This window comes from Marmota monax, unplaced genomic scaffold, assembly GCF_021218885.2.
Source record: "Marmota monax isolate L192 unplaced genomic scaffold, Marmota_monax_Labrador192_F-V1.1 WCK01_AAM20220418_F8-fsc00008, whole genome shotgun sequence".
Lineage (NCBI taxonomy): Eukaryota > Metazoa > Chordata > Mammalia > Rodentia > Sciuridae > Marmota > Marmota monax.
This window is the reverse complement of record NW_026694432.1, coordinates 23,194,847-23,218,828: the sequence shown is the minus strand read 5'-3', so window position 1 is coordinate 23,218,828 and position 23,982 is coordinate 23,194,847. Positions and strand designations below refer to the sequence as shown.

The following is a 23,982-nucleotide window of genomic DNA, read 5'->3' as shown; positions in this document are numbered from 1 at the left end:
GTGCCCATAACTGGATCAGCCAGCATTAAGACAGTGTAGACCTCATGGAGCTTATCTTCTACACTGGAAAACAGTCTTCCCTTTGTTGATATTTAACGGAATCTGGACTACCTTTGCCAGATGGCTGAAATTATTCCTCCCACCTATGTTATTTCCCTCCGAGATAATAAAACAGTATCAGATAATCCAAAAATGTTAAAAATCTGAGCAATTCAAACATGTAAAAACCTAATAGCAACAATCATCTAACTGTGGCTTCAATTTTAAGTTTTTAAAATAACAAACATACTGTTTTGTTTTATAATTATGCTTCTGAAACCCTTTGCCACAGCTGGTTGTTTTTTTTTCCCCCTTACACTTTTTTTTTTTCCTAAAGAAAGCAGTAGTAACAAATGACCACTTTTCCACAGGAAGAAAAGTATGGTAATAGTAAAATTTCAGGTCATTAACTATTCAAAGGTATTTCTGAGTAATGACCTTACCTGAACATGTGATAAGTCACTTTCCTTGAACTGTTGTAGAACAGACAAAGCTCCTTCTTCATTAAATTCCCTGAGAGCATCAATAGCTCTTTCATCAAGATCGACATAAGCTACCAATCCTAAAAATTAAATTAAAAAGGGGTAATATTATTGCAATAAAAGGGGTAAGCTGAACTGTTCTATGGAAGTCTACTAAGAATTGCATATATTATCACTAACTATATTTTTCATTTACATCTATGCATGTATGCAGCTACATAAATACTACGTAGAAAGGTCAAGTACAAATATGGTAATAAAAGATAAAATGTCAACACTATAAACATGAATTTCAATCCACAAAAAAAGAAAAAAAATCCTGAAATCCATTTCCAACTCCCCAAACACTGTAAGACTTGACAGTCTGAAAGTTAAATCTGATGCACATACTGTTCTACAGACTAAGCATTCACATAACAAATTCTGGTTTATGTTAGAATATAAGAATACACTGTATTTCTCAAGGATAAATCTTCAAATTATGTGTTGTTACAGTCATTTACTACATAAGAGATGGAGGAAAACATGAAAACCAATTTTACTTTTTTCCACTCTCCAAAAAATGTCACAGGCTTTTCCTCTCTAACACTAAAGAGAAAATGAAATGCATTTGTTTATCTGAGTGTCTACTTTGCTGCAGTCAGAATGTGGAAAGGCATAATTTTAAACTCTTCTATGCAAGTGCAGCTTGATTAATCAATTCTGAAAGTCGTATTTTAAGGCATTCTTTGTTCTCATACAAGCTGAGATTTAAAAAGTTGCTGTGGCATTCAAAACACTGTCAATAATGATAATCTTTTTCAAATGGCAATAAGAACTTTATGGACTTATAAGTAAACTATACAGGAAATATATGTACTGCATTCTACATATGTACTATATTTAACTGCACACAGAACATCTACTAAGTTTAAAATAAACTTTCTTAATTCTGTTAAGTTTGTGGTACTTATTATTCTCTCTATATAAGGAAGCTATTTCAGAATTGATCCAACATAAATGGAAATATTTGACAGATTAAAACCCCCAAGTCCATATGAACTAACATCAAAAGTTGACTCCATTTTGGTAAAGCCAGAAAGAACTTTATTCCATACAGTAAATTTATTTTAAATAAATGTAATGCCACTTGCAAAGTTACTTAAAAAAAATGTTGGGGCTGAGGTTGTAGCTCAGTAATAGAGGGCTTGCCTCGCATGTGTGAGGCACTGGGTTTGATCCTCAGCACCATATAAAAATAAATAAATAAAATAAAGGTTAAAAAAAAAGTGTTGCCATGATCGTTTTAAAAGCTCAAAATGAGCATAAATAAATGGGAGGTTTTTTTTTTCACTTGAATATTTCATACCACCACCCAAAGCCACAACTCAGGACACTCATCAATCCATTCTGTCAATCCAATCCTACACCCAAAACATCAGCCTCTTAGCAATAACAAAACACTCTACAGGAGAGCATCTCTAAGCATATCACTGCCAATTCTCTAAGGCAGAATGTCACAGAAAGTTCCTGAGGACTGATTTTCAAATGGAACCATCACCCAGGAGTCATTTTTATAAGTCATTTTAGTGTCTAAAATTATCCTAAGCTGCCCAGATTTAAATTATTTTTAAGAAGGAAAAAAAAAAAAAAACAGCTATTTGTCTACTGTACTTAAGACACTTTTCTGAGTGAGACAATTCGGTTTTTTTTTCTCTTTCTCTTTACCTCTCCCCAAATCTGGACAGGCACACAAAACACAGAGGAAGAAAGTTTCCATCTATGGCCCCAAAGGAGGAGGACACATTTATTTATGAACAACGCTCCCTAAGGGTAAATATTTCTCTCCCTCTTTGAAACTTCAACCACTTACAACCAACCATATTAAGATGTTCAAATTTGCTTAAGCACTTAACCATGGGACTTCTGGATTAAAAAAAAAAAAAAGAAAGAAAAAAAAAGGAAAAAAAAAAAAAAACAGCTGTTACAAACCAAACACTTCCAAATTACAGAGAGATGTGGGTTTTTATTCATTTGAAACTAGACAAACCACACACTCTCAAGGAGTCTGACATTTATTATCATTTCAGACAAAACATTCTAACTATTCCTCTTATTATGCCACCTAATCAGACCTAAGCTAATTTAACAATCACTTTTAAGAAGCTAAAAGTAGAAAAGTAAAAGCAAAATGATGACTGATTAAAGTTAAGAAAAAAAATGCAAAATTTAGTATGCTGAAACATACATTTTTAATTGGTGGTAAATCTAAGACAAATTGATGTACTGTTCTGAAACAACTAAGACTGCATATTCAACACTAAGGCGGCTTCAAAATAATAAAATAAGAATATCAAAGTCAAACCCAGTATGTCCTCAATGAAGGGAAAGTAACAAATATTCAGCTCTACACAGATCAAAAACAATAAGCATTATTTAACCTTAAAAAACTTATAAAATTCAAAGTGGTTTGCCCTCACTTTCATAACCAGTCAGAAACAAGAAATGCATATTATACCTGTCTGAAATATTTCATCAAGTCTTTCTGCCACCTTCTGTGGGAGGCCTGCCTCTATCAGTGTCTTGTAGTGTTCTGTGTGAGTTACACTGGAAGTATCCATTGGTTCTTCCTCTTCTTTTAACTGTACCGCATTACCATTCACCTGATTAGCCATTTTATTATGCTGCTGGAAAAAATTCAGGAGCTATATTACATTAAGCCAGAAATAACTAGTTTGTAGGACAATGCATGATTTATCTAAACTAATTTGTACACATGCTGCTAATAACCTCTATCCAAAATAATATTTTATGCCTTTTGTGATGTATCTGACCTAAATTTGCAATAATAATCCTGTAAAACTATAGAATATGTACATGAAAGCATTAGATTTTTAAGGAACTTCATGTACGCTAAATTAAATAAAGGCTTAAATTTACTGAAGGTAGAATCGCTGATTAACAAAAGCAGCTGTTATGTCCTGGTGAGCAGATCAACAAATCACCACAAAATCCTAAAAGCCCCTTGGCGCTCAATTCTTATACAGTTTTTAGAAGTTTAGATTAAACACAGAATGAATGCCCACAGACCACTTAATCAAGATTTAAAGACTTCAAATTTTCCTAGCTCTGCTTCAAATACAACATTGGGTGAAATAAGTCCCTGTTGTCTCTAGTTCAACATGCTGATTGGTGGCTTGGGTTTTCTCCACCTCACACAAACAAAAAGCACAACTTTCACATTAATTTTTGTTCTAAGATTAATTTGCTAATCCCATTCACAGATTTAAAAGAAAAAATGACCAAGTTTAAAAGCTAAACAATTGTTTTAAGTCCACATAAAAATAAGTGAGCTACAGTTGAGATTGCTTCTTTAAAAAAAAAAAAAGTCATGAATATATTGAATTTTTCATATCACTAAAGATGCAAAAACATACTGATGGACAACTAACTTCTTCCAAATAATTTCAACAAACACTATCTAAGATTTCTCAGATTAACCTACCAAAAATCATTTTGTATGTTCAGCCTGTGCGTAATGCTGAAATGGACCAATTCCCTGAAGAGAAAGTCAATAATAAAACCATGCAAGGCCAGTCTCTACAGTGCCTCAAAAGCCAGGGAATTAAAGTGCATTTGTCTATGGCAAAATTATAATGTGATGAAGATAATAGGCAGCAGAATAAAGACACTGCAACACATACTGAAATAAAAGACATGAAGGTGGATCTCAAGAAAATGCCTACGTTTCTTGAAGAAACTCAAGATACTCAATCAGCTACAAAGAAAATACAAGTCTACTAAAAAGCACTAAGACAACGTAAGATAACCACACTTTCAGATTGCTTATCAAACACTGTGCAAATGCACCAGGTGCAGTCACCCGGCTTAAAACAGGTTTTCATTTTAAAATCCACTGATATTTAACTGCAGTTAATGAAAAAGGGAGGAAGACCAAGAAGAGAACGAGGTAATAGAAAGTAGGAAGAAGAAAGGAAAATGTATAAATGTTACTCTGAAAGTGAGATAAATAATATCATGACTTCTCAGGACCACAAAACATTAAGACTTGATAGCCCTGTAATATCTGTATAGACCCAGATTGTGGTTAAACTTTAGGTGGATGTTTCTCAAGGTAAGCCTCAAATTCTGATGAATTAGCAAAAATGGAAAATTTAAGCCTGGCATACTTTGATCAAGAAACTATTATGTGAGAAGAATATATTTACTAATTAATACAACTTAATTCTATAAAGCTGTATCCTAAAATCCAAAATCTCTTTGTGAACTTCATTGTTTGTGAACTTCATTTGGGCCCACCCACACCAAAATACTACCCTTAAGATCATCAGAACTCAAAAAGTTCTCGGTATCACAAGACCCTCACAGCATTGCACCTGGGAATACTATTAGTTACAGATAAGAGGCAAATATTTAACAGAAAAGTTCAATGAACATCTGTTAAAGTGGGCTTTTTTTAATGTGTAAAGCAAAAAGACAAGTCGTGTATTAACTACAAGACAGAAATGTTTGTAACTACCAATTGATTGCAAAGGTAAGACAAGTTGACGTTGAAATTGTTAAAATTTCCCGAATAACTGTGTAAACGTTTTATTAAAAAATAATTAGATTCCAGAAAATAAAACCTTCAGATCAAGGGGAAAAAAATCTCTCTTCAAGCCGAATACAAAATGCTCATTAAAAGACTTTTATGTCATATGAGACCATTTAAAACTCATGTCAATTCAACACAATGCCACACAGCCAAACCATATTTCTGGATGCAGCAAATATACTAAGGTGACTGTAGTCATTTGACCTAAACATTTTTGCAAAAAGGAGATATTTAAATAAGATTTTAAAAGGGCTGCTGGGACATTTGGGATGTCAGTACTATCTCCTCCCTGACTTTTTCTGAACATCTCTGTTCAGAAAATCCTTCACGTTAAGAGACGGGTTTTAAAAGAACCAACGAAATGAAAACTAACGGTTATCTCATGGCTCAGCAGTGTCAAGCCCTTACCCTACGACTCATGAGACATAAATTCAACCTCTGCGGACAGGAAAAATCTCAAACAGGTAGTGTGGAAGGACCGAACCTTTCAAGAACCTTTAAGACTTTAATTTTTAAATTTTGGCAATACGGTTACTACCGTATAAGAAAAAGAATCGCTTTTCCAATTTGGTGCGCCTATGACATTCTCAGAATTATCCATTTCAGGCACCGCTTGAAGCCTAAGTTTCGCGGCCTCTAGTAGTCATTTTTTCCTTCAAATCTCGGCTCGCAGCATGCAGAACGGGGGAGGGGGAGGCTTCCCACATAAATCGGCCCTTCGCCTTCTGCTCACACAAAAGTTTTCTCCCGGCTCGGGTAACCCTGCGGTCTGCACCCCCGCCCTCTGCCCACCCCACCCCCGCAGGCCCGACCCGACTATCGACACATCCCACTGGCGGCCCGGCCGGCCGAGACCAGCAGCTCCGGCTGAGCGAAGCGATGGGGCCGGGCCGCAAGCAGCCGCGGGCGGAGGCGGGAAAAGTGCGGCCGGGCCGGCAGGCCGCGCGGAGAGCGGCGAGCGGGCCGGGCCGAGGGACGGGGACTGGAGGGGCGGGGGAGGCTGAGCGAGGGCGCGGAGGCGCCGCGGAGGGGCTAGGCCCACGGCTGCGCGGCCAGTCGAGGCCGAAGCCGCCCCCAGCCCATCCCCACCCCCACCCCCGGGCCTCGGAGCGCAAATGAAACTGGGGACCAGGCACCAGCCTGGGCCGGGCCAAGTCGGGTTGGACCGGAGCTCCCGGCCCCTCCCCCCACGGGCCGGCGCGAGACTCACCAGGGCAGAGCAGGGGCCGGCGGCCGGGCCCGTGAGAATCAGCGCGAGGCGCTTTGAAAACGACTAGAAATGGCGCGCGCGCCACCCCCTCCCCCCCCTCATGGACAGAGATGCGATCCCGGCAGCACGCGGGGTTTCCCGGAACTACTTCCAGGGACTCGGAGCCGCTGGGCAATCACCTCGCGAGGCAGTCTGACAGACAGCTCAGATGGCCAATAGTATCGAGGAAAAGCGGCCCACGCCGGACGGCTCCAAAACCAATCGGTGCATCCGTCAGCTGAGCCAATGAGGATACTCAGCGCCACTGGCTGGGGCGCCTCCGGGGCGGGGGCAGGCACACAAAGGGGTCTGTGGTGAGAACCCCTAATAGTGGTGAGGCTGTAGGGCACCAGGCTCTGGGTGGCCGAGGCTCCTCCCTCTTAGTTGGCTGCCGGTACGAGGCCGAAAATCTAGAGGCGGAGAATTCAGGCCTCCCGCCGCGTGGCCGCCTCCGGCGCCCCGCCCCCTATGGTCAGTACTGGCCAGCTTCGCCGTGGCGCTCCTGCCCAGGTGCCGGTGCAGCTTAGCCCCCGAATCCTCCCTAGCGCCCCAGACACGCCCATCGCCACGCGTTCGGCCCCCTTTCGAGGTCATCCTTTTGGCTCTAGTTAGAACACGAGTTACGTGTCTTATACACGGTGTGTGTGTGTGTGTGTGTGTGTTTGCTGTAGAGTTTTGCATAGAAAAGCATCCCGTGGAACCATCCGAAAACTGCCTCTTTCCCTCCCTGGGTTCTTTGCGCACGTCTTTGGTGGCAGCTCAGACTTGAGGGAAATCGCTGAAGTGGGCATGACTCGAGAAACGTGTGTCAGAAATTATAAAGCAGGAACCTTTCTCCCACGGGGTTTGGAGCCCGTTAACATCCATAAAGTGGATAGGGTACTTGGGACAGTAGGCTTATCAGTGAAACCAAAAGAACATCCAGACAAGGAAATCTTCCAAAGGGGATTAATTACCGTTATACCTAAACCGATTTCTCACCTTTCACCCCTGATTTATTCCTTGTCCTTGCCTTAGGCCAAATCTAACTCATCCCATAGAAACCCTCCCAACTCACTTCCCTAGTGCGGGCCCTTGCCCTTCTCTCCTAATCCTAATTTGCAGCTCTCCACCCGTATTAAAGAGTTGAGGAGGTCAAGTGGTCAGTAGAATTTCCAGATGCACTTGAGGATATTAAGTTTCTCAGATCCCAGAAACCAAAATTTAATTAATACTCTTACTGCTATGGTTTGAACGTGTACTCCAGTTGCACTGGAGCCACGTCGAACATTTATTCAGTGTTGGAAGGTGGGGGCTATAGAAGGTGATTAGGTCTTCTGGATTAATGCTGATTTTAAAAAGGTTTGAAGGGTTGGGGATGTGGCTCAAGTAGTAGCGCGCTTGCCTGGCGTGTGTGAGGGGTTCGATCCTCAGCACCACATAAAAATAAAATTAAGATATTGTCTGTGTCCACCTAAAAAAAAATTAAAAAATAAATATTTTTTAAAAAAAGGCTTGAGGTTGAGTTTGATCGCTTGCTTCTCTGGCACTGACTCTGCCCTTCCACCATGGGATGACACAGCAAGAAGGCCCATTTCAGGTCCCATGCCTTAATTTTGGATTTCTCAGCTTCCAGAACTATAAGAAATTAATATCCGTTCTTTATAAATTACCCAGTCTCAGGTATTCCGTCATAGCAATACATAACAGGCTAAGTCATCCACTCTGCACCCAGGACCAATCTCTGGGTGGACTCAATTTTTGTGTCATGGGATGTGAAAATTATAGAAATGCTGAGGTGGGGTGTAGCTTAGTTGCTGGGAGCCATTAGCCAAGTAGGTATGACAATTTCCTTGCCTAAATTAATAATGCACTGGTACACCCAGTGAAATCTTCCCAGGATGCCCAATTCCAAAATTGGTGGAAAAAAACTAAATGATTGGGAGTTACTTGCCAACTTGGAAGTAGAGTTCTTTAGTTTTCCATCCTAAGTATTTAAAGTTCTCTGGCATGAATTATCTGAAATCATAAACTAAACAATTACCTAACCCCCCCACCCCAACCACAATAGACCACTGCCAACTAATTGCCAAAAATTTCCCCTCCCCTTTAATGAGTATTTTAAATTACTTTGGAAACTTAACTTCAACATTTGGCCTAGTCAAGCGCTTCTGAAGTTCTCCTGAGTTGACTGATTATGAACCAAAGCTGCACTGTGCTGTACTTTTCAGCTTCAATTGGGAAAACTCTTCCAAGGATAAAAGCTGCTCCAATCCCTGAGGGTGTTCGTGCCAACAGCATAGCAGTACATGCCTTCTCTAACCAGTTTGCCAATAGTACTATAGCATCTGTGGAAAATCTTAGAAAGAAAACATTTGCTCCCCCACCCCCTCTCTTCCCTGTTAAAGACCATCCCCAAATACTTTCAGTAATAATAAGTTTAAGGGGTTAAAACACTTTAGAAGTCTGATTAAGGGGGGAAAGAAAGAGTTAACTACCAGCCATTTCTCCAAAGGACAGCTCCTCCAAAGTGAGAGCTACTCGTGGATCTAGTTTCTAGAAATTGTAAACCTGTGGTGTTCTGATTATCCTGATACTGGATTTTCTTTTTCTGTTACCTGGAGTCATTTGCCTTTAGGAGTCTAGAAAGACCTAAGGGGAAAAAAACTCAAAAACATTTCGCCATCCCCACCACAAAAAAGAAAAACTTCCCCCCCAATTAACACCCAGACTCATTTACAAAACTAATTCAGGGTGAGGAAAAAGAAAATAAGTCATCTATTCACCAAATACTTCATTGCCAACTAAAAACACAAGCTGCTTGAAGTTGTATGTTCTGTAAAATTCACTTTATCACGAGCCACCACACAGCTTGTAGATTCAAACAGCAACTCTTTATTCCCGAACTCACACCAGCCGTCTACAATCACGTTCTCTGCCCAAATCCACCTCCACTGGGCTTCTGTCTCCCAAAATATACTGTCTGAATCCCGTGAGAACTCAAGGGGAACTCAGGCAGCAGGATACGCCCTATTCCCAGCAGGAATAATCTTAAACCTTAAACCTGGAACCTAAACTGGGAACGCCCTAAACACGATTATCTTAAAACCAGGAACACCCTAATCTGCCTTGGTCCTTGAGCAAGGTCACCTACATTCAATGTCACTGCAACATGTCAGCAACATGGGGTACGCTGGCAAGGAAATTGTCATACCTACTTGGCTAATGGCTCCCAGCACTTAGTTTTACAGCTGTGCTTAGCATGCAAGAACACCTGTGCTAGATATTGTAATTAAGACAATTCTAACACCCACTGTTGTCTGGGATAAGATTTCAAATATTCTTCCATATAGTTCTCTTTAGTGTATTCCACCCTTTCAGACCATATAGCTTGATTTTTTTTTAATTTGGAAAGTATAGTCACCAAAAATAAAATAAAACCATAGACATTCAGAATTCAATACTCCATAAATATTCATTGCATGCCTTCTACATACAAATTATTGTGTTAAGAGTAGGGATAATAAAATGAATCTAACATGATCTCTGTCCTCTTAAAGAGTTTATTCTAGCAGATAAGGTAGAACAAATACAAATAATAAAATAGACTGGTAAGGAGAACTCCAGCTATATCCCTGCTCTTGAAATTAGGTAGCACAGAGGATCACAAGCCTAGGCCACTTAGTGAGACCCCATATCAATATTTTTAAAAAGGACTGGGGAAGTAGCTCAGTTTTAATCCCCAAATCCCAAGTACAAAAAGGAGAGAAATAAAGAAATACAGGTAACAGTACAGCCAGAATCTCCCATAACCCTTCCCTGTCAGACCCTATCTGTGGTCTGAGAGCTGGTAAAGTTAATGAATATGCATTTGTTTCTTAGAACAGTTATAGGGACCAGAATATTCATATTGAAACTTCAACATTTAGTATTTATTTACAACCTGAAGTAACAAAGAGTTGTTTTAAAATCACCAAACTTCTCACAGGATCCCTCAATTAATCTTTGCCTTGCTTGTCCCTTTCCTGATACTGAAAGAAACAGTCAACCTATTCCAAACTCCACACAAGATGATATACATCAATTCAGCCTCTCCAGAAGGCCTTCACTTAGCCAGCCCAGAGGCATGAACTTGTACTCACAGCTACTTGGGAGACTGAGGCAGGAGAATGGAGGATCTCTTGAGGTCAGAAGCTTGAGACCAGCCTGAACATCATAGCATCACCCTGTCTCACCACTGAACACAAGCAGGGCTAAATCATCAGAGGCACAGTTCGAAGGCACAAGCAGGGCTATGGATGTAGTTCAGTGGTAGAGCAAGGGCTTCACATATACAAGGCCCTAAGTTCAATCCCCAGCACCAGCAACAAAAAGTAAAGGCACATGGAAGGTATGGAAATAAATGAGGAGGAGGAGGAGAGATGAATGAATACAGAGAAAATGAAAGAAATACCCTTATGTAGAATGTTAGCAGAAAGAGCAACAAGACCAACCCATAGCCAGGTGTGGTGGTGTACACTGTAACCCCAGCTGCTTGGGAGGCTGAGGCAGAAGGATCATAAGTTCAAAGCCAGCCTCAGCAACAGCTAGGCGCTAAACAACTCAGTGAGACGCTGTCTCTAAATAAAATTTCAAAAAGAAAAATAGGGCTAGGGTGGTGCCTAGCGTGTGTGAGAAAATAGAAAAATAGGGCTGGCAATGTGGTTCAATGGTTGAGTGCTCCTGAGTTCAATCCCCAGTACCACATTAAAAAAAAAAAGAAAAAGAAAAAGAAAAAAAAAATCCCTGCTGAAATGTAGGAATGTAGGTGCCAAGAGCCCTCTACCCTACTGTACTTGAAAATTTCATATCTGCCTTGAGTTTTCCCATTTTAAGTAAAACTATTTATTTATTTTGCCCAACTTTAATAACTTTTATTATTTTAAGAAAGGTTCCCAAACTGTGGTGCTAAACTGGGGATGTGGCTCATTGATAGAGAGCTTGTCTAGTATACTTGAGATCCTGGGCTCTTTGATCCCCAGCCTCACAAAAACAAAACAAACAAATGGTGGTGCTCCAACCAAGATTGACTAGGGCTGAAGGCTCTTTGTCTTTCATATACCTCCTAAGATGATGCATCTATAAAAATAAAGTGTTGGGGCTAGGATTGTGGCTTAGCAGTAGAGCACTCGCCTAGCACATTCGAGGCCCTGGGTTCAATCCTCAGCACCACATAAAAATGAATAAATAAATAAATTTAAATAAAAATAAAGTATTATATATGGATGACTTTCAGAACTTAAAACAAATAAGATCTGCCTTATCATTTTTGTAGCTTTTTTTCTTTTTTGGAACCAGGGATTGAACCCAGGCACACTTAACCCTTTTTATTTTTTATTTGGAGACAGGGTCTCACTAAGTTGATGAGGCTGGCATTGAACTTGCAATTCTCCTACCTCAGCTTCCCAAGCCACTGGGATTGCAGGTGTACACCACCCCACCTGGCATACTTCTTTCTTTTAAAGAAGATTATCCTGGGGCTGGCCTACCAAATTCCCCTTCAAATTCTCAAATTCATCAAAGCCATTTTAAAATGGAAAGAAAAGTATATTTCTATCTTAGTAGCACATCTTTGTTAATAATAATTACCATTTATTGAGTTCCTATTGTGTGTTGAGTGTTTTACATATGCTATTGCCGACCCTTAAATGGAACCAGAAAACTTAGAAATACTATCCATTGTACTGAGAAAACAAGACTTGGAGAGGTTAAAATATTTGCTCAAAGCCACACCACAGCTGACCTAAGACTCAAATAAGCCTGTATAACTCCAATGTCACTTCAATAACTACTTTCAATCAGAGTACCAGTATTGGCAGATTTGTGACTTGTAGAGGTATGTATTTTTACCAGCCAAAAAAACATGATAGACCTGGGTACAAAGGCACCTACCTGTAATCCTAGCTACTTGGAAGGCTCAAGCAAGAGGATTCCAAGTTTGTCTTGCCAGCCTGGGCAATTCAGTGAGACCCTGTCTCAAAAAATAAAAAGGGCTGGACACGGTGGCATAGGCCTATAATTCCAGCAACTCAGGAGGCTGAGTCAGGAGGATCAGGAGTTTAGAGCCAGCCACAGCAACTTAGTGAGGCTCTAAGCAACTCAGTGAGACCATATCTTTAAATAAAATACAAAACGGGGGGAGTTGGGGATATGGCTCAGTGGTTAAGTGCCCTGAATTCAATCACTGGTATAAATAAATAAATAAATAAATACAGCTGGGGATGGAGCTTAGTAGAGCACCCCTGGCTTCAATCCCTAGTACTCCCCAAAATATTAAATTAAATGGAAAAATTCAGAAATAAATAATTCACAAGTTTTTTTAATATTTTATTAGTTGCTGGTGGACCTTTATTTATTTTTATGTGGTGCTGAGAATCGAACCCAGTGCCTCGCACATGCTAGGCAAGCACTCTACCAGTGAACCACAACCCCAACCCAATAATTCACAAGTTTTTTTTTTTTTTTAGAATTTTTTTTTTAATATTTATTCTTTAGATTTCGGTGGACACAACATCTTTGTTTGTATGTGGTGCTGAGGATCGAACCTGGGCCGCACGCATGCCAGGCGAGCGCGCCACCGCTTGAGCCACATCCCCAGCCCTTTTTTTTTTTTTTAAGTGCATTTTTTTTAAGAGAGAGAGAGAAATATATATATATATATATATTTTTTTTTTTTTAGTTTTCGGCGGACACAACATCTTTGTTTGTATGTGGTGCTGAGGATCGAACCCGGGCCGGACGCATGCCAGGCGAGCACGATTCCGCTTGAGCCACATCCCCAGCCCCCTTTAATAACTTTTATTATAGTGTAATTGTTCTTTTTTATAGTTGTTACTGTTAATCTCTTTCTGTGCCTAATTTATAAATTAAACTTTATGATAGGTATTTATGCACAGGGGAAAAAAAAACATGTAGGATCCAGTACTATCCATGGTTTCATGGATCCACTGGGTATCTTGAAACATAGCCTCCATGAATAAGGGGACTACTATCTAAAAACAAAATTGTGTCTTCACAAGGTCTCAACACTAGAAGAGCAACTCTTTCTGGTAGGTTTGTTAGAAAATAAAAATTTCCGTAAGATTACATGGACTTCATGATCCTCATTAACATTTGTTAAGCACTTAGCACAATTATGTCATTTAATGCTCAGGACATATGAGGCAAGTCCCAAAAGATATCATTTCCCTTCTGTATATGAAACTAAGGCTGAAGTCAGAGCTGAGACCCAAACTCTGGTGTAACTCTGGATTTTATTCTCTTCATCATTATGCTACTGGGCCAAAAAAGATTAATCAAAACCAGAAAGGTTAGGGCTGGGACTATAGCTCAGTGTTAGAGTGCTTTCCTAGCATGTGTGAAGCACTGGATTTGATCCTCAACAGCACATAAAAAATAAAAGTATTTTTCAAAAAGTATTTTTAAAAAAACAGTCATTTTAAATCTCCTTCATTTTAAGCCTTCCTATTTCTAAACCTGTTGCTTATAGTTTGGTTTCTGAAATTCTTTTTGCTTTTAAATTTTTTTTGGGCGGGTGCATTCCGGCCATTAAACTCAGGGGCACTCAACCACTGAGCCACATACCCAGCCCTATTTTGTATTTTATTTAGAGACAAGGTCTCACTGAGTTGCTTAATGCCTCATTTTTGCTGAGGCTGGCTTTGAGCTTAAGATCCTACTGTCTCAGCCTCCCAAGCCCCTGGGATTACAGGCATGTGCCACTGCACCTGGCTCTTAAATTTTTTTTCATGAGTTTTCTTCTTGGAGTCTGTAGAGGGAAAATGGGAAGGAAAAAAAAAAACAGAAAAATAAGATGGAAACGTGAGCTCTCCTTTCCAAACTTCCATTTCCCCAAATTCAAAAAAAGCAAAAATAAACTTTTTAAAGTCCAGTTAGAATTGTCAAATCCAATTTAAGAGTGCTGAACACTTATTTGCAACCTTCACCCATTCTGCAGCAGTGGGATTCCCTGGCAATTCACCACCAGGACCTCAGTGCACCCATCAGTGCACCCTCAGTGCAACCATTTTAAAGAGACAGGCCCAGGAGGCAGTAGTAGATGTCACCTCAATTCCAGAAATCACATTCTAGGAGATGAGTTCTAATGTGTATGGAGGGGTAATTCTGGGGATTGAACCCAGGGGCACTTTACCACTGAGATACATCCGTAGGCCTTTTCATTTTTTATTTTGAGACAGGGTCTTGATAAATTGCCAAGGTTGGTCTGGAATTTAGGATCACCCTGCCTGGTCCTGCTAGAATTATAAGCACCACTGTGCCTACTTTAAAATCTGGAAGAGTTCTATATAAGTATTATTACCCATATTCAAATATACAGGTAAATATACAGCTCCATAAATCAGATTCTACAGGGATTATGAGCCTTGTTTCCAACATCAGTGTGGTGCCATGGAGTAATTATACCATTCAATATAACTTTCATATGTCTTGGAAATTCAACAAAACATTAAGAAATTTTATAAATAGGCTGTGTATATAACCAAATTCTCATTACCCTTAAGTTAAAATATCCATTAGAAGTAGGAGGTATGTGCTATCTAAATATCATTAATAATTACTGTTAGGTCCCTAGACATTAGTAACTGCCAAGAGAAAGAAACTTCGATAACTTGTTCCCATAACGTGCAGCCCCACCATGTCCCTAAACAAAAATCTGTTATTACCCAACCACCTGCACCCAAGGTCAATTCCAGCTTGCTTTTGTTCTTTGTTAAAGATGATGTAAAAACCTCTATTCAAGTGACTCTGGCTGCTGTGCCTTACAGAAGGGCACCCTGGCAGACATTCCCTGTCAATAAACCTTTGCTTGAACTCAGAGCTGTGTCTCTCATGGATATCTGCGTCAGCTACCCTAACAATCACCATAATAGCTTATACTTAGAGTTTTCCCATTTACAAAGAGTTTCAAATACCAGGTCTCTGGACATCTGCTGCAATTTGACTTAGTGAAACATGGACCATCCTTCACCTTGTGACTCCTCTCTTGGTTCTTCTCTGGGTATCATAGGACTTCCTTCTGGGTCCTCTCCTCTGCCATTCATTATCTGTTGGTACCTCCAGAATTCTGTCCTTCCATACAGTTCTCACACTCTATGAGGATCATCTCATTCCCCTGCATGATTTTTACTACTACTACCATTTCTGTACTAGCTATTCCCATTTCTCTTCTCCGCCTCCTTCCTCTCTTTCTTCTTCTTCACCAGGGATTGAACCCAGGGGCACTTAAACATTGAGCCACATCCCCAGCCCTTTTTATACTTATTTTTAGACAAGGCTTTGAATTTAAGACTGTCCTGCCGTAGCCTCCCAAGCTGTGTGCACCACCATGCCTGTTCCCTGTCTGTCTACAGCTAACTTCAGGTCCTGAGCTCTGGACTCATATTTTGAAATGCCTGCTGGGCATATGGATATATGATTGAATGTAAAAGGTTCCTCAAACAATTAATCTCTAAACATGATTTCATCTGCTCCCACTCAACCCACTCACTGAGCTCCATCCCCTCTGCCTGCCTGGTGACTATGCCTCCACAGTGCCATCTGCTGCAACACCGTTCCATTTGCTCTTCAGTAAATTAAGTACTTAAAATGCTGTCCCTAGGTATCCTGGCAACTGATTTGGAAAGCTGTTCAGATGGCACCTTTAAATTTTTATTTATTTATTCATTTGTTTGTTTGTTTTTGTAGTGTTGGAGATAAAACCCAGACCTCAGGCATGCTAGGCAAGCACTCTACAACAGAGTCACACCCCCAGCCGAAACGGCATCTCTTTCTATGACTACCTTCTCTAAAATACAGTCCCCACTCATTCCCCTTGCTTTATTTATTTTTGTATTACTGGGAATCAAACCAAGGGGCTTGTGTATGCTAGGCGAGTGCTCTACAACTGAACTATATTCCCATTTATTTATTTTGAGACAGAGTCTCACTAAGTTGCAGAGGCTGAGCTTGAACTTGTGTTCCTCCTGCCTCAGCCTCTCGAGTAGCTGGGATCACTGGTGAGCGCCACTGTGCCATCCCTATTTTTCTTTATTGGACTAGCTACCACCTGACCTGTGTATGTCATTATCATCCAGTTCCCCAACCATTATATAGCTCAACAAGGACAGAATTTGTCTTGTTCAGTGTGTGTGTGTGTGTGTGTGTGTGTGTGTTGTAGTTGGACACAATAGCTTTATTTATTTATTTATTTATTTATTTATTTATTTATTTATATGTGTCGCTGAGAATCGAACCCAGCACCTCACATATGCTGAGCACTCTACTACTAATCCACAGCCCCAGCCCCTGTCTTATTCAGTTTTATGAAGACACAAAAGTTAGTACTCAACAGATTTTTGTTAGATGACTCAATTAGCTGGTAGTCTTTACCCCCATCCCACTTTTCTTTGAGTTCTTGTTCCATTAATAGCTTACTTATCTATCTAACAAATCACTCACCTCAGAAATCTGAATTTCATAGGTCCTTAGTCTTTTGGTGGGGTAGGAGGGGTTCTGGGGAGGAAAGAGGGCTTATTCCTTATCATAAATCACTCATGGAAATATTTGCTAGTAACCTGGGACCTGGACTGAAGTAAGAGTAGAAATGGGGGCCTGCCCTCTTCTTTTCCCATTTTGGTTCTGTGCCATTCTAGGAGGGTCATTGTGCCCATGTGTGGCAATTCCCCCAAGCACTGGGGGTACCCACAGGCAGTTTGATCTGCATTCAAGAGAATGAACCTAGAGAAGAGGATTGGAAGTAGACTGTTGAGGCAAAGAATTACAATGTCTTAAACACTTGCAGTTTGTGATCTAGAAGGAGTGAGGAGGAGGATCTCTGCAGGGATACATTCCCTTGGCCCACTGGAAAAGGTAAAGGTAGAAGAGGGCCAAATCAGGGCTTTCTATAGAGAATGGCCCAAGCTGGGCATGGCAGTGCACGCCTATAATCCCAGTGACTCAGGATGCTGAGGCAAGTTCAAAGTCAGTCTCACCAACTTACGGAGGCCCTAAGCAACTTAGTGAGACCCTGTCTCAAAACAAAACATAAAAGGATTGGGGATGTTGCTCAGTGGTTAAGTGCCCCTGGGTTCAACCCCTGGTACCAAAAAATAGAGAGGGGGAGCCCCAACGGGCAGCTCTGTTGCCCTGGTCAAATGGTAGTGTTACTGGGGGAAAAGCCAAACCCTAATAAAGGGTGGATGTATTCAAATGGAGTGAAGTCCAGAAAGTATGCTTCTCCCCTTATTTCCCAGGAAACAGAAGATGAAAGTTACATCCTTCAAGAGCTAAAGTGTGGAAATTTAGAAAAGCTTGGGTAAAAATCTTATCAGAACATTTATTTTCATAAAAAAATGTTGGTTCTTTGGAAGGCACTATTCAGAGAATGAAGAGTTTCTCTTGGGGCTGGGGCTGTAACAGCTCAGCAGGAGAGCACTTGCCTAGCATGCATGAGGCACTGGGTTCGATCCTCAGCACCACATAAAAACAAATAAAATAAAGGCATTCTGTCCATCTACAACTACAAAAAGAAATTTTTTTTAAAAAAAAAGAGAGAATGAAGAGTTTCTCAAAAGACTAGAAATGGAACCCATATGACCCAGTTGTACCACACCTTGGTATTTATCCTAAAGAATTAAAGTCAGCATATTACAGTAATACATACATATCTATTTTTTTAAGCAGCATAATTCACAATAGCCAAATTGTGGAACCAACCCAGGTGTTTACCTAAAGATGATTGCCTAAAGAAAATGTGGTATATATACACAATGAGGTTTTATTCAGCCATTAAGAAGAATGAAATTATGTCATTTGCAGGAAATGGACAAAACATTATGTTAAGCAAAATAAGCCAAATTCAGAAAGTCAAGGTTCACATTTTCTTTCATATATAGAAGCTAGAGAGAACAAAGGGGTGGGGCTCATGAAAATAGAAGGGAGACTAGTAGAATACAGGAAAGGGATAGGGGGCACCCAGGGGAGAAAAAGAGGGATGGGGGAATGAAACTGACTAAATTATATTGTCAAGTACAAATACGTAACAATGAATTCCACTGTTATGTATAATTATAATGCACCAATAAAAAGCTGCTGTGAGAGGGGCTGGGGTGGTGGCTCAGTGGTGCACTCGTCTGGCATGTGTGAGGCACCGGTGCCATCCTCAGCACCACATAAAAATAAATAAATAAAGGTATTGTGTCCATCTACAATTTAAAAAATACCTTTAAAAAATACTGTGAGATTTAAAAAATAAATAAATAAATAAAAAGGGGAAAAAGGGAATGAAGTCAGGCACAGTGGCACACACCTATAATCCCAGCGGCTCAGGAGACTGAGGTGGGAGGATCCAGAGTTCAAGGCCTGCCTCAGCCACATAGCGAGGCTCTAAGCAGTTTAGCAGGACCCTATCTCAAAATAAAACATAAAAAGGGCTGGGGATATGACTCAGTGATTAAGCACTTCTGGATTCAATCCCCAGCTCCAAAAAGAAAGACAGAAATATTTGCAAATAATTTACCTATTAAAGCATTTGTGTCCAAGAAAAACAAGTCTTTTTTAACAAATGGAGCTGAGAAAACTGGATATCCATGTAAATGAAACTAGATATCCCTCCCTCCCTCCCCCCCCCCTCTCTCTCTCTCTCTCTCTCTCTCTCTCACCTGCACAAAAGTCAGATCAAAGTGGATCAGAGGGGCTGGGGTTGTGGCTCAGTGGTAGAACCCTTGCCTAGCATGTGTGACACACTGGGTTCGGTTCTCAGCACTGCATATAAATAAAAGAATAAAATAAAAGTCTGTTAACATATAAAGAAATATTTTTTAAAGTAGAACAAATACCCAGGAATTAGAGCAAAACTTTGTAAAACTACTAGAAAGAAAACAAGGTCAACACTCCAACCTGTAGGCACAAGCATTGACTTCCTTACTAAGACTCCTGAAGCTCAAGAAATAAAAGTAAGAACCAGTGAGTAGAATGGCATCCAATTACAAAGTTTCTGCACAGCAAACAGTTAAGAAAATGAAGAGAGAGCCTACATAATGGGAGAAAATCTTTGTCCCTACTCTTTCAACACAGGATTAATGTCCAGAGTATAAAAGGAATTCAAAAAACTTAACAACAGGGCTGCTGGGTGAGGTGGCGTGTGCCTATAATCCCAGTGGTTTGGGAGGCTGAGGTGGGAGAATACAGAGTTCAGAGCCAGTGCTAAGAAACTCAGAGAGACCCTGTCTCTAAATAAAATACAAATTAGGGCTGGTGATATGGCTCAGTGGTTGAGTCCCCCACAAGTTCAATCCCCCATACCAAGCAAATAATAATAATAATATAGGGCCAGGGATGTAGCTCAGTGGCAGAGTGCTTGCATAGCATGTGTGAAGTACTGGGTTTGATCCTCAGCACCACATATAAATAAAATAAAGGTCCACTGACAACTAAAATATTTTTATAAAAAAAAAACGAATAACCCAATCAACGAGAAAATGAACTAAACAGACCCTTCTCAAAAGAAATACAAATGACCAACAAATAGAAAATGTTCAACATCCTTAGCAATCAGTGAAATGCAAATCAAAACTACCTTGAGAGTTCATCTCATTCCAGTTACAGTAGCAGCCATCAATAATGCAAACAATAATAAATGTTGGCAAGAATGAGGGGGAAAAGGAACACTTATATATTGTTGCTTGGACAGCAAATTAGCACAACCACTGTGGAAATGAGTATGGAGCCTCCTCAAAAGACTAGAAATGGTGGGGTGCAGTGACACACACCTCTAACCCCTGTGACTTGGGAGGCTGATGCAGGAAAAATCACAAGTTTGAGGCCATCCTGGTCAACTTAGCAAGACCCTGTTTTCAAAATAAGAAATAGAGCTGGAGTTGGGCACGGTGTCACATGCCTGTAATTTCAGAGGCTCAGGAGGCTGAGGCAAGAGGATCAAGAGTTCAAAGCCAGCCTCAGCAAAAAGCAAGGCATTCAGCAATTCAGTGAAACCCTGTCTCTAAATAAAATACAAAATAGGGCTGGGGATGTGGCTCAGTGGTTGAGTGCCCTTGAGTTCAATCCCTGGTACCTAAAACAAACAAACAAAAAACCCCCCAAACAACAACAACAACAACAACAACAAAAGACTGGAGGGGCTGGGGTTGTGGCTCAGTGGTTGAGTGCTTGCCTCACAAATGTGAGGCACTGGGTTTGATCCTAGCACCACATAAAAAAAAAAAATAATAATAAATAAATAAGTCCTGGAGATGTAGCACAATGGTAAAAGCTCTGCTGAGTTCGATCCCCAACGCCCCCCACCCCCCACCAAAAAAAGAAAAAGACTAGAAATGGAACTACCATGTGACTCAACCACATAAAATAAACTGCTTGGTATTTATTCAAAAGAACTAAAATCAGGGGCTGGGGATGTGGCTCAAGCGGTAGCGCGCTCGCCTGGCATGCGTGCGGCCCGGGTTCGATCCTCAGCACCACATACAAACAAAGATGTTGTGTCCGCCGAGAAATAAAAAAAAAATAATAAAAATAAAAATAAAGAACTAAAATCAGCATACTGCAGCAAAACATGCATATCAATGTTTACAGCTGCACAATTCACAATAGTTGAGTTATGGAACCAGCCTAGGTATACATCAACAGATGAATGAAGAAAGAAAATGTGGTATATCTACATGATGGAGTTCTAGTCAGCTGTAAAGAAGAATGAAATTATGTCATTTGCTAGTAAATGGATGGAACTGAAGAACATCATACCAAGTGAAAAAAAAAAAAAAAAAAAAAGCCAGACTCAGAAATTTCAAGTGTTTCCTCTCATGTGTGGAAGCTATAGAGAAAAAAGCAATAAAAAAAGATTATCTGGGGCTGGGGTTGTGGCTCAGTGGTAGAGAGGGCTTGCCTTGCGTGCATGAGACCCTGGGTTTGATCCCCAGCACCACATAAAAATAAACAAATAAAAATAAAGATATTGTATCCATCAACAACTAAAAATTTTTTTAAAAAATCCCATGAAAATAGAAGGGGGAACAGCAGAGGCAGGGGATCAGATCAAGGGGGAGATGGAGGGGAAGGAAAAGGGAAGTACAGGGAATGACATCAACCAAATTATGTTATGTGCATGTATGAATATATCACAATGAATCCCACTTTTATGTACAATATAATGAACCAATTTAAAAAATAAACAGAAGGACAATCAGTAAATGAAGGAGATATTGGGGAAGGAAGACATACTGGGAAATGAAATAAAGCAAATTAAATTGAGTGCATGTGCAAATATGTCACAGTGAATCCCACTATGTATAATTATAATGTGCCAATAAAACATTCAAAAAAATTTTTAGTTGTAGATGGAAACAATATCTTTATTTTTACTTATTTATTTTTATGTGGTGCTGAGGATCAAACTCAGGGCCTCATACCTGTGAGGCAAGCGTAGCTACAGTGAGGCTTGTACCACTGAGCTACAGTCCCAGCCCAATAAAAGCATTTTTTAAGAGGATTTGTGTCTAAAATATATTAAGACCCTCAAAACTCGATGAAAATAACAAATGATCCAAAACTTCCATTAGATTCATAAAGGAATTTGGGTCCTCCCCCAAATATTATTATTATTATTATTATTAAAGATAGAGTGAGAGAGGGAGGGAGAGAGAGAGAGAATTTTTTTTTAATATTTATTTTTTAGTTCTCGGCGGACACAACATCTTTGTTTGTATGTGGTGCTGAGGATCGAACCCGGGCCGCACGCATGCCGCTTGAGCCACATCCCCAGCCCCCCCCAAATATTATTAACCACCTATTTATGTACTAGATTTGGAGAATTCAGATTAACCAAATGTCAAACTGAGCACCTGGAGCTTAGAATCCTGCCCAAGCTCATAGAACTGGGAACCTGCCATGCAGCATGGTTCAAAGTTATAGAAAAAGGTTATCCCTAGTTAGGCTTTGGAAGGTCAATGTCAATGATTCTTCATTAAATACTGGAGCAGTCAGGTGTGTGTGTCTGTTCTTATCTAAGCTTTAAGGGAAGGTCTTGATGGGTCACGTGGTCTCCTCTTCTTGCATAAGGTCCCACCAGATGCACCAATGACAGAATCTTTTGTTTCATGAGTAGCTTGGGTTGGTGATAAATCAGAAATAATCACCAGCCCTGTTAAAAGGGAGGGAGGGAGGGGAGGGGGGAAGGGAGAGAAAGGAAGAAAGAAAATGAAGGTGTACATTTTATTTTTTTTTAATTTATTTTTTTAATTGTAGTTGGACACTTATTTTACTTATTTTATGTGGTGCTGAGCATCGAACCCAGGGCTTCACACATGTTAGGCGAGCGCTCCACTGCTGAGCCACAACCCCAGAAATACTTGTTGCTTACCTGCTCCAGGTCAAACATTGGCTAGAGGTTGAAGAAACAGTGGTGATCAAGATACAGTAACTTCATGAAGGGTATTAAACTTTAGTGAAGACAAAAAAGTAAAGAGGCAATTATAAAACAGGGATAAAGTACATTGGGATAAACCCGAGAAAAAACAGAAAAGGAACACCTGATCCCATCTTGTGGGATCAGTAAAGATCTGCTGGAACAAGCCAGGTTGGAGACCCAATGAATGAGTAGGAGATGGCCAGAAGGAGAGTGGACAGACAGATGCAGCTGGTGTGCTTTGAGGCAGGAAAGTGGGGGAGAACTCGAGGTGGGGAAATCAGATCTTGGACAACCTTCTCATAAATCACACCAAAGGAGCCTCACTGTTTGCTGTGTGCAAAGGCAAGCACAAGGTGATTTTATTTTTAAATTTTTGTTTATTCTTTTTGCAGTGCCGGAGATTAAGACCGGGACTTCCTGTTACACCAGCTCCCCTGCCCCTTCTTTTGGTGCTGGGATTGAACCAGGGTCACTTTACCACTGAGCTACATTCCCAGTCCTTTTGAGACAGAATTGCTAAATTGCTGAGGCTGACCTCGAATTTATGATCCTCTTGTTCAGCCTCCGGATCTGTACCACCACACCTGACCTTGACCATTTTTTTTAATCTCCTCACCCCACCCTCAGTGCTAAAGATGTAATTTAGGGTCTTGAGAGAGTTTTACACAGAAGAGTGGCATAAAGGAATTTGCCTTCAGAAAGATCATTAGAGCTGCAACTAGAGAAGAGACAGGGATCAAACTAGAGGGGACTCATTAAGAGGTTCTTTCAGTAAATGAGATGTGGCCCCAGTGACAGTCTGAGTAATTGCTAATATTCTGAGTCCCATTATCTCATTTAATCTTTGCAACTCAATGAGGTAGATATAATAATTTCCTATTTATGGATGGGGAATTCAAGGAACAGAAAAGCTAAGTAACTGCCCAAAGTCACAAGGCAAGTGGTGGCAGTAGAGAGGAGGAGTAGACAGATTTGTATGGACAGGACTGAATGGATAATGATGCAATTGATATTCATTACTGATTTGGGGAGAGCGGCTAAAGGCAGGAGTTACGGGTGATATGCAAGGGTCTAGCTCGAATAACTAGGCAATTACTGAGTTAAGAAATACAGGAGAAGCAGGAAGTTGAGTTTGGGGTTTGATTTCAAGGTGCCCAGATAATTCCCATCTGGAGTTGTTCAG

At 40.4% G+C, this 23,982-nt stretch overlaps 1 protein-coding gene across 3 annotated transcripts in view; it reads right to left on the bottom strand.

Moving 5' to 3' along the window:
- Positions 1–6,476, bottom strand: part of Hnrnpr (heterogeneous nuclear ribonucleoprotein R) — a 35,948-nt gene extending 29,472 nt beyond the window's left edge. The window contains exons 1-3 of one of the 3 annotated variants that reach the window (XM_046468750.2): positions 6,326–6,459; positions 3,019–3,187; positions 483–601 (exon numbers count right to left, since the gene is read on the bottom strand). In XM_046468750.2, coding sequence (XP_046324706.1) covers positions 483–601; positions 3,019–3,175 — 276 coding nt within the window. In that variant the 5' untranslated portion in view covers positions 3,176–3,187; positions 6,326–6,459. Of the gene's footprint in view, positions 1–482; positions 602–3,018; positions 3,188–6,325 lie in introns of all 3 variants that reach the window. The other 2 variants (XM_058571058.1, XM_046468752.2) reach the window with 2 other exon arrangements.
- Between the last annotated feature and the right edge of the window lie 17,506 nt (positions 6,477–23,982).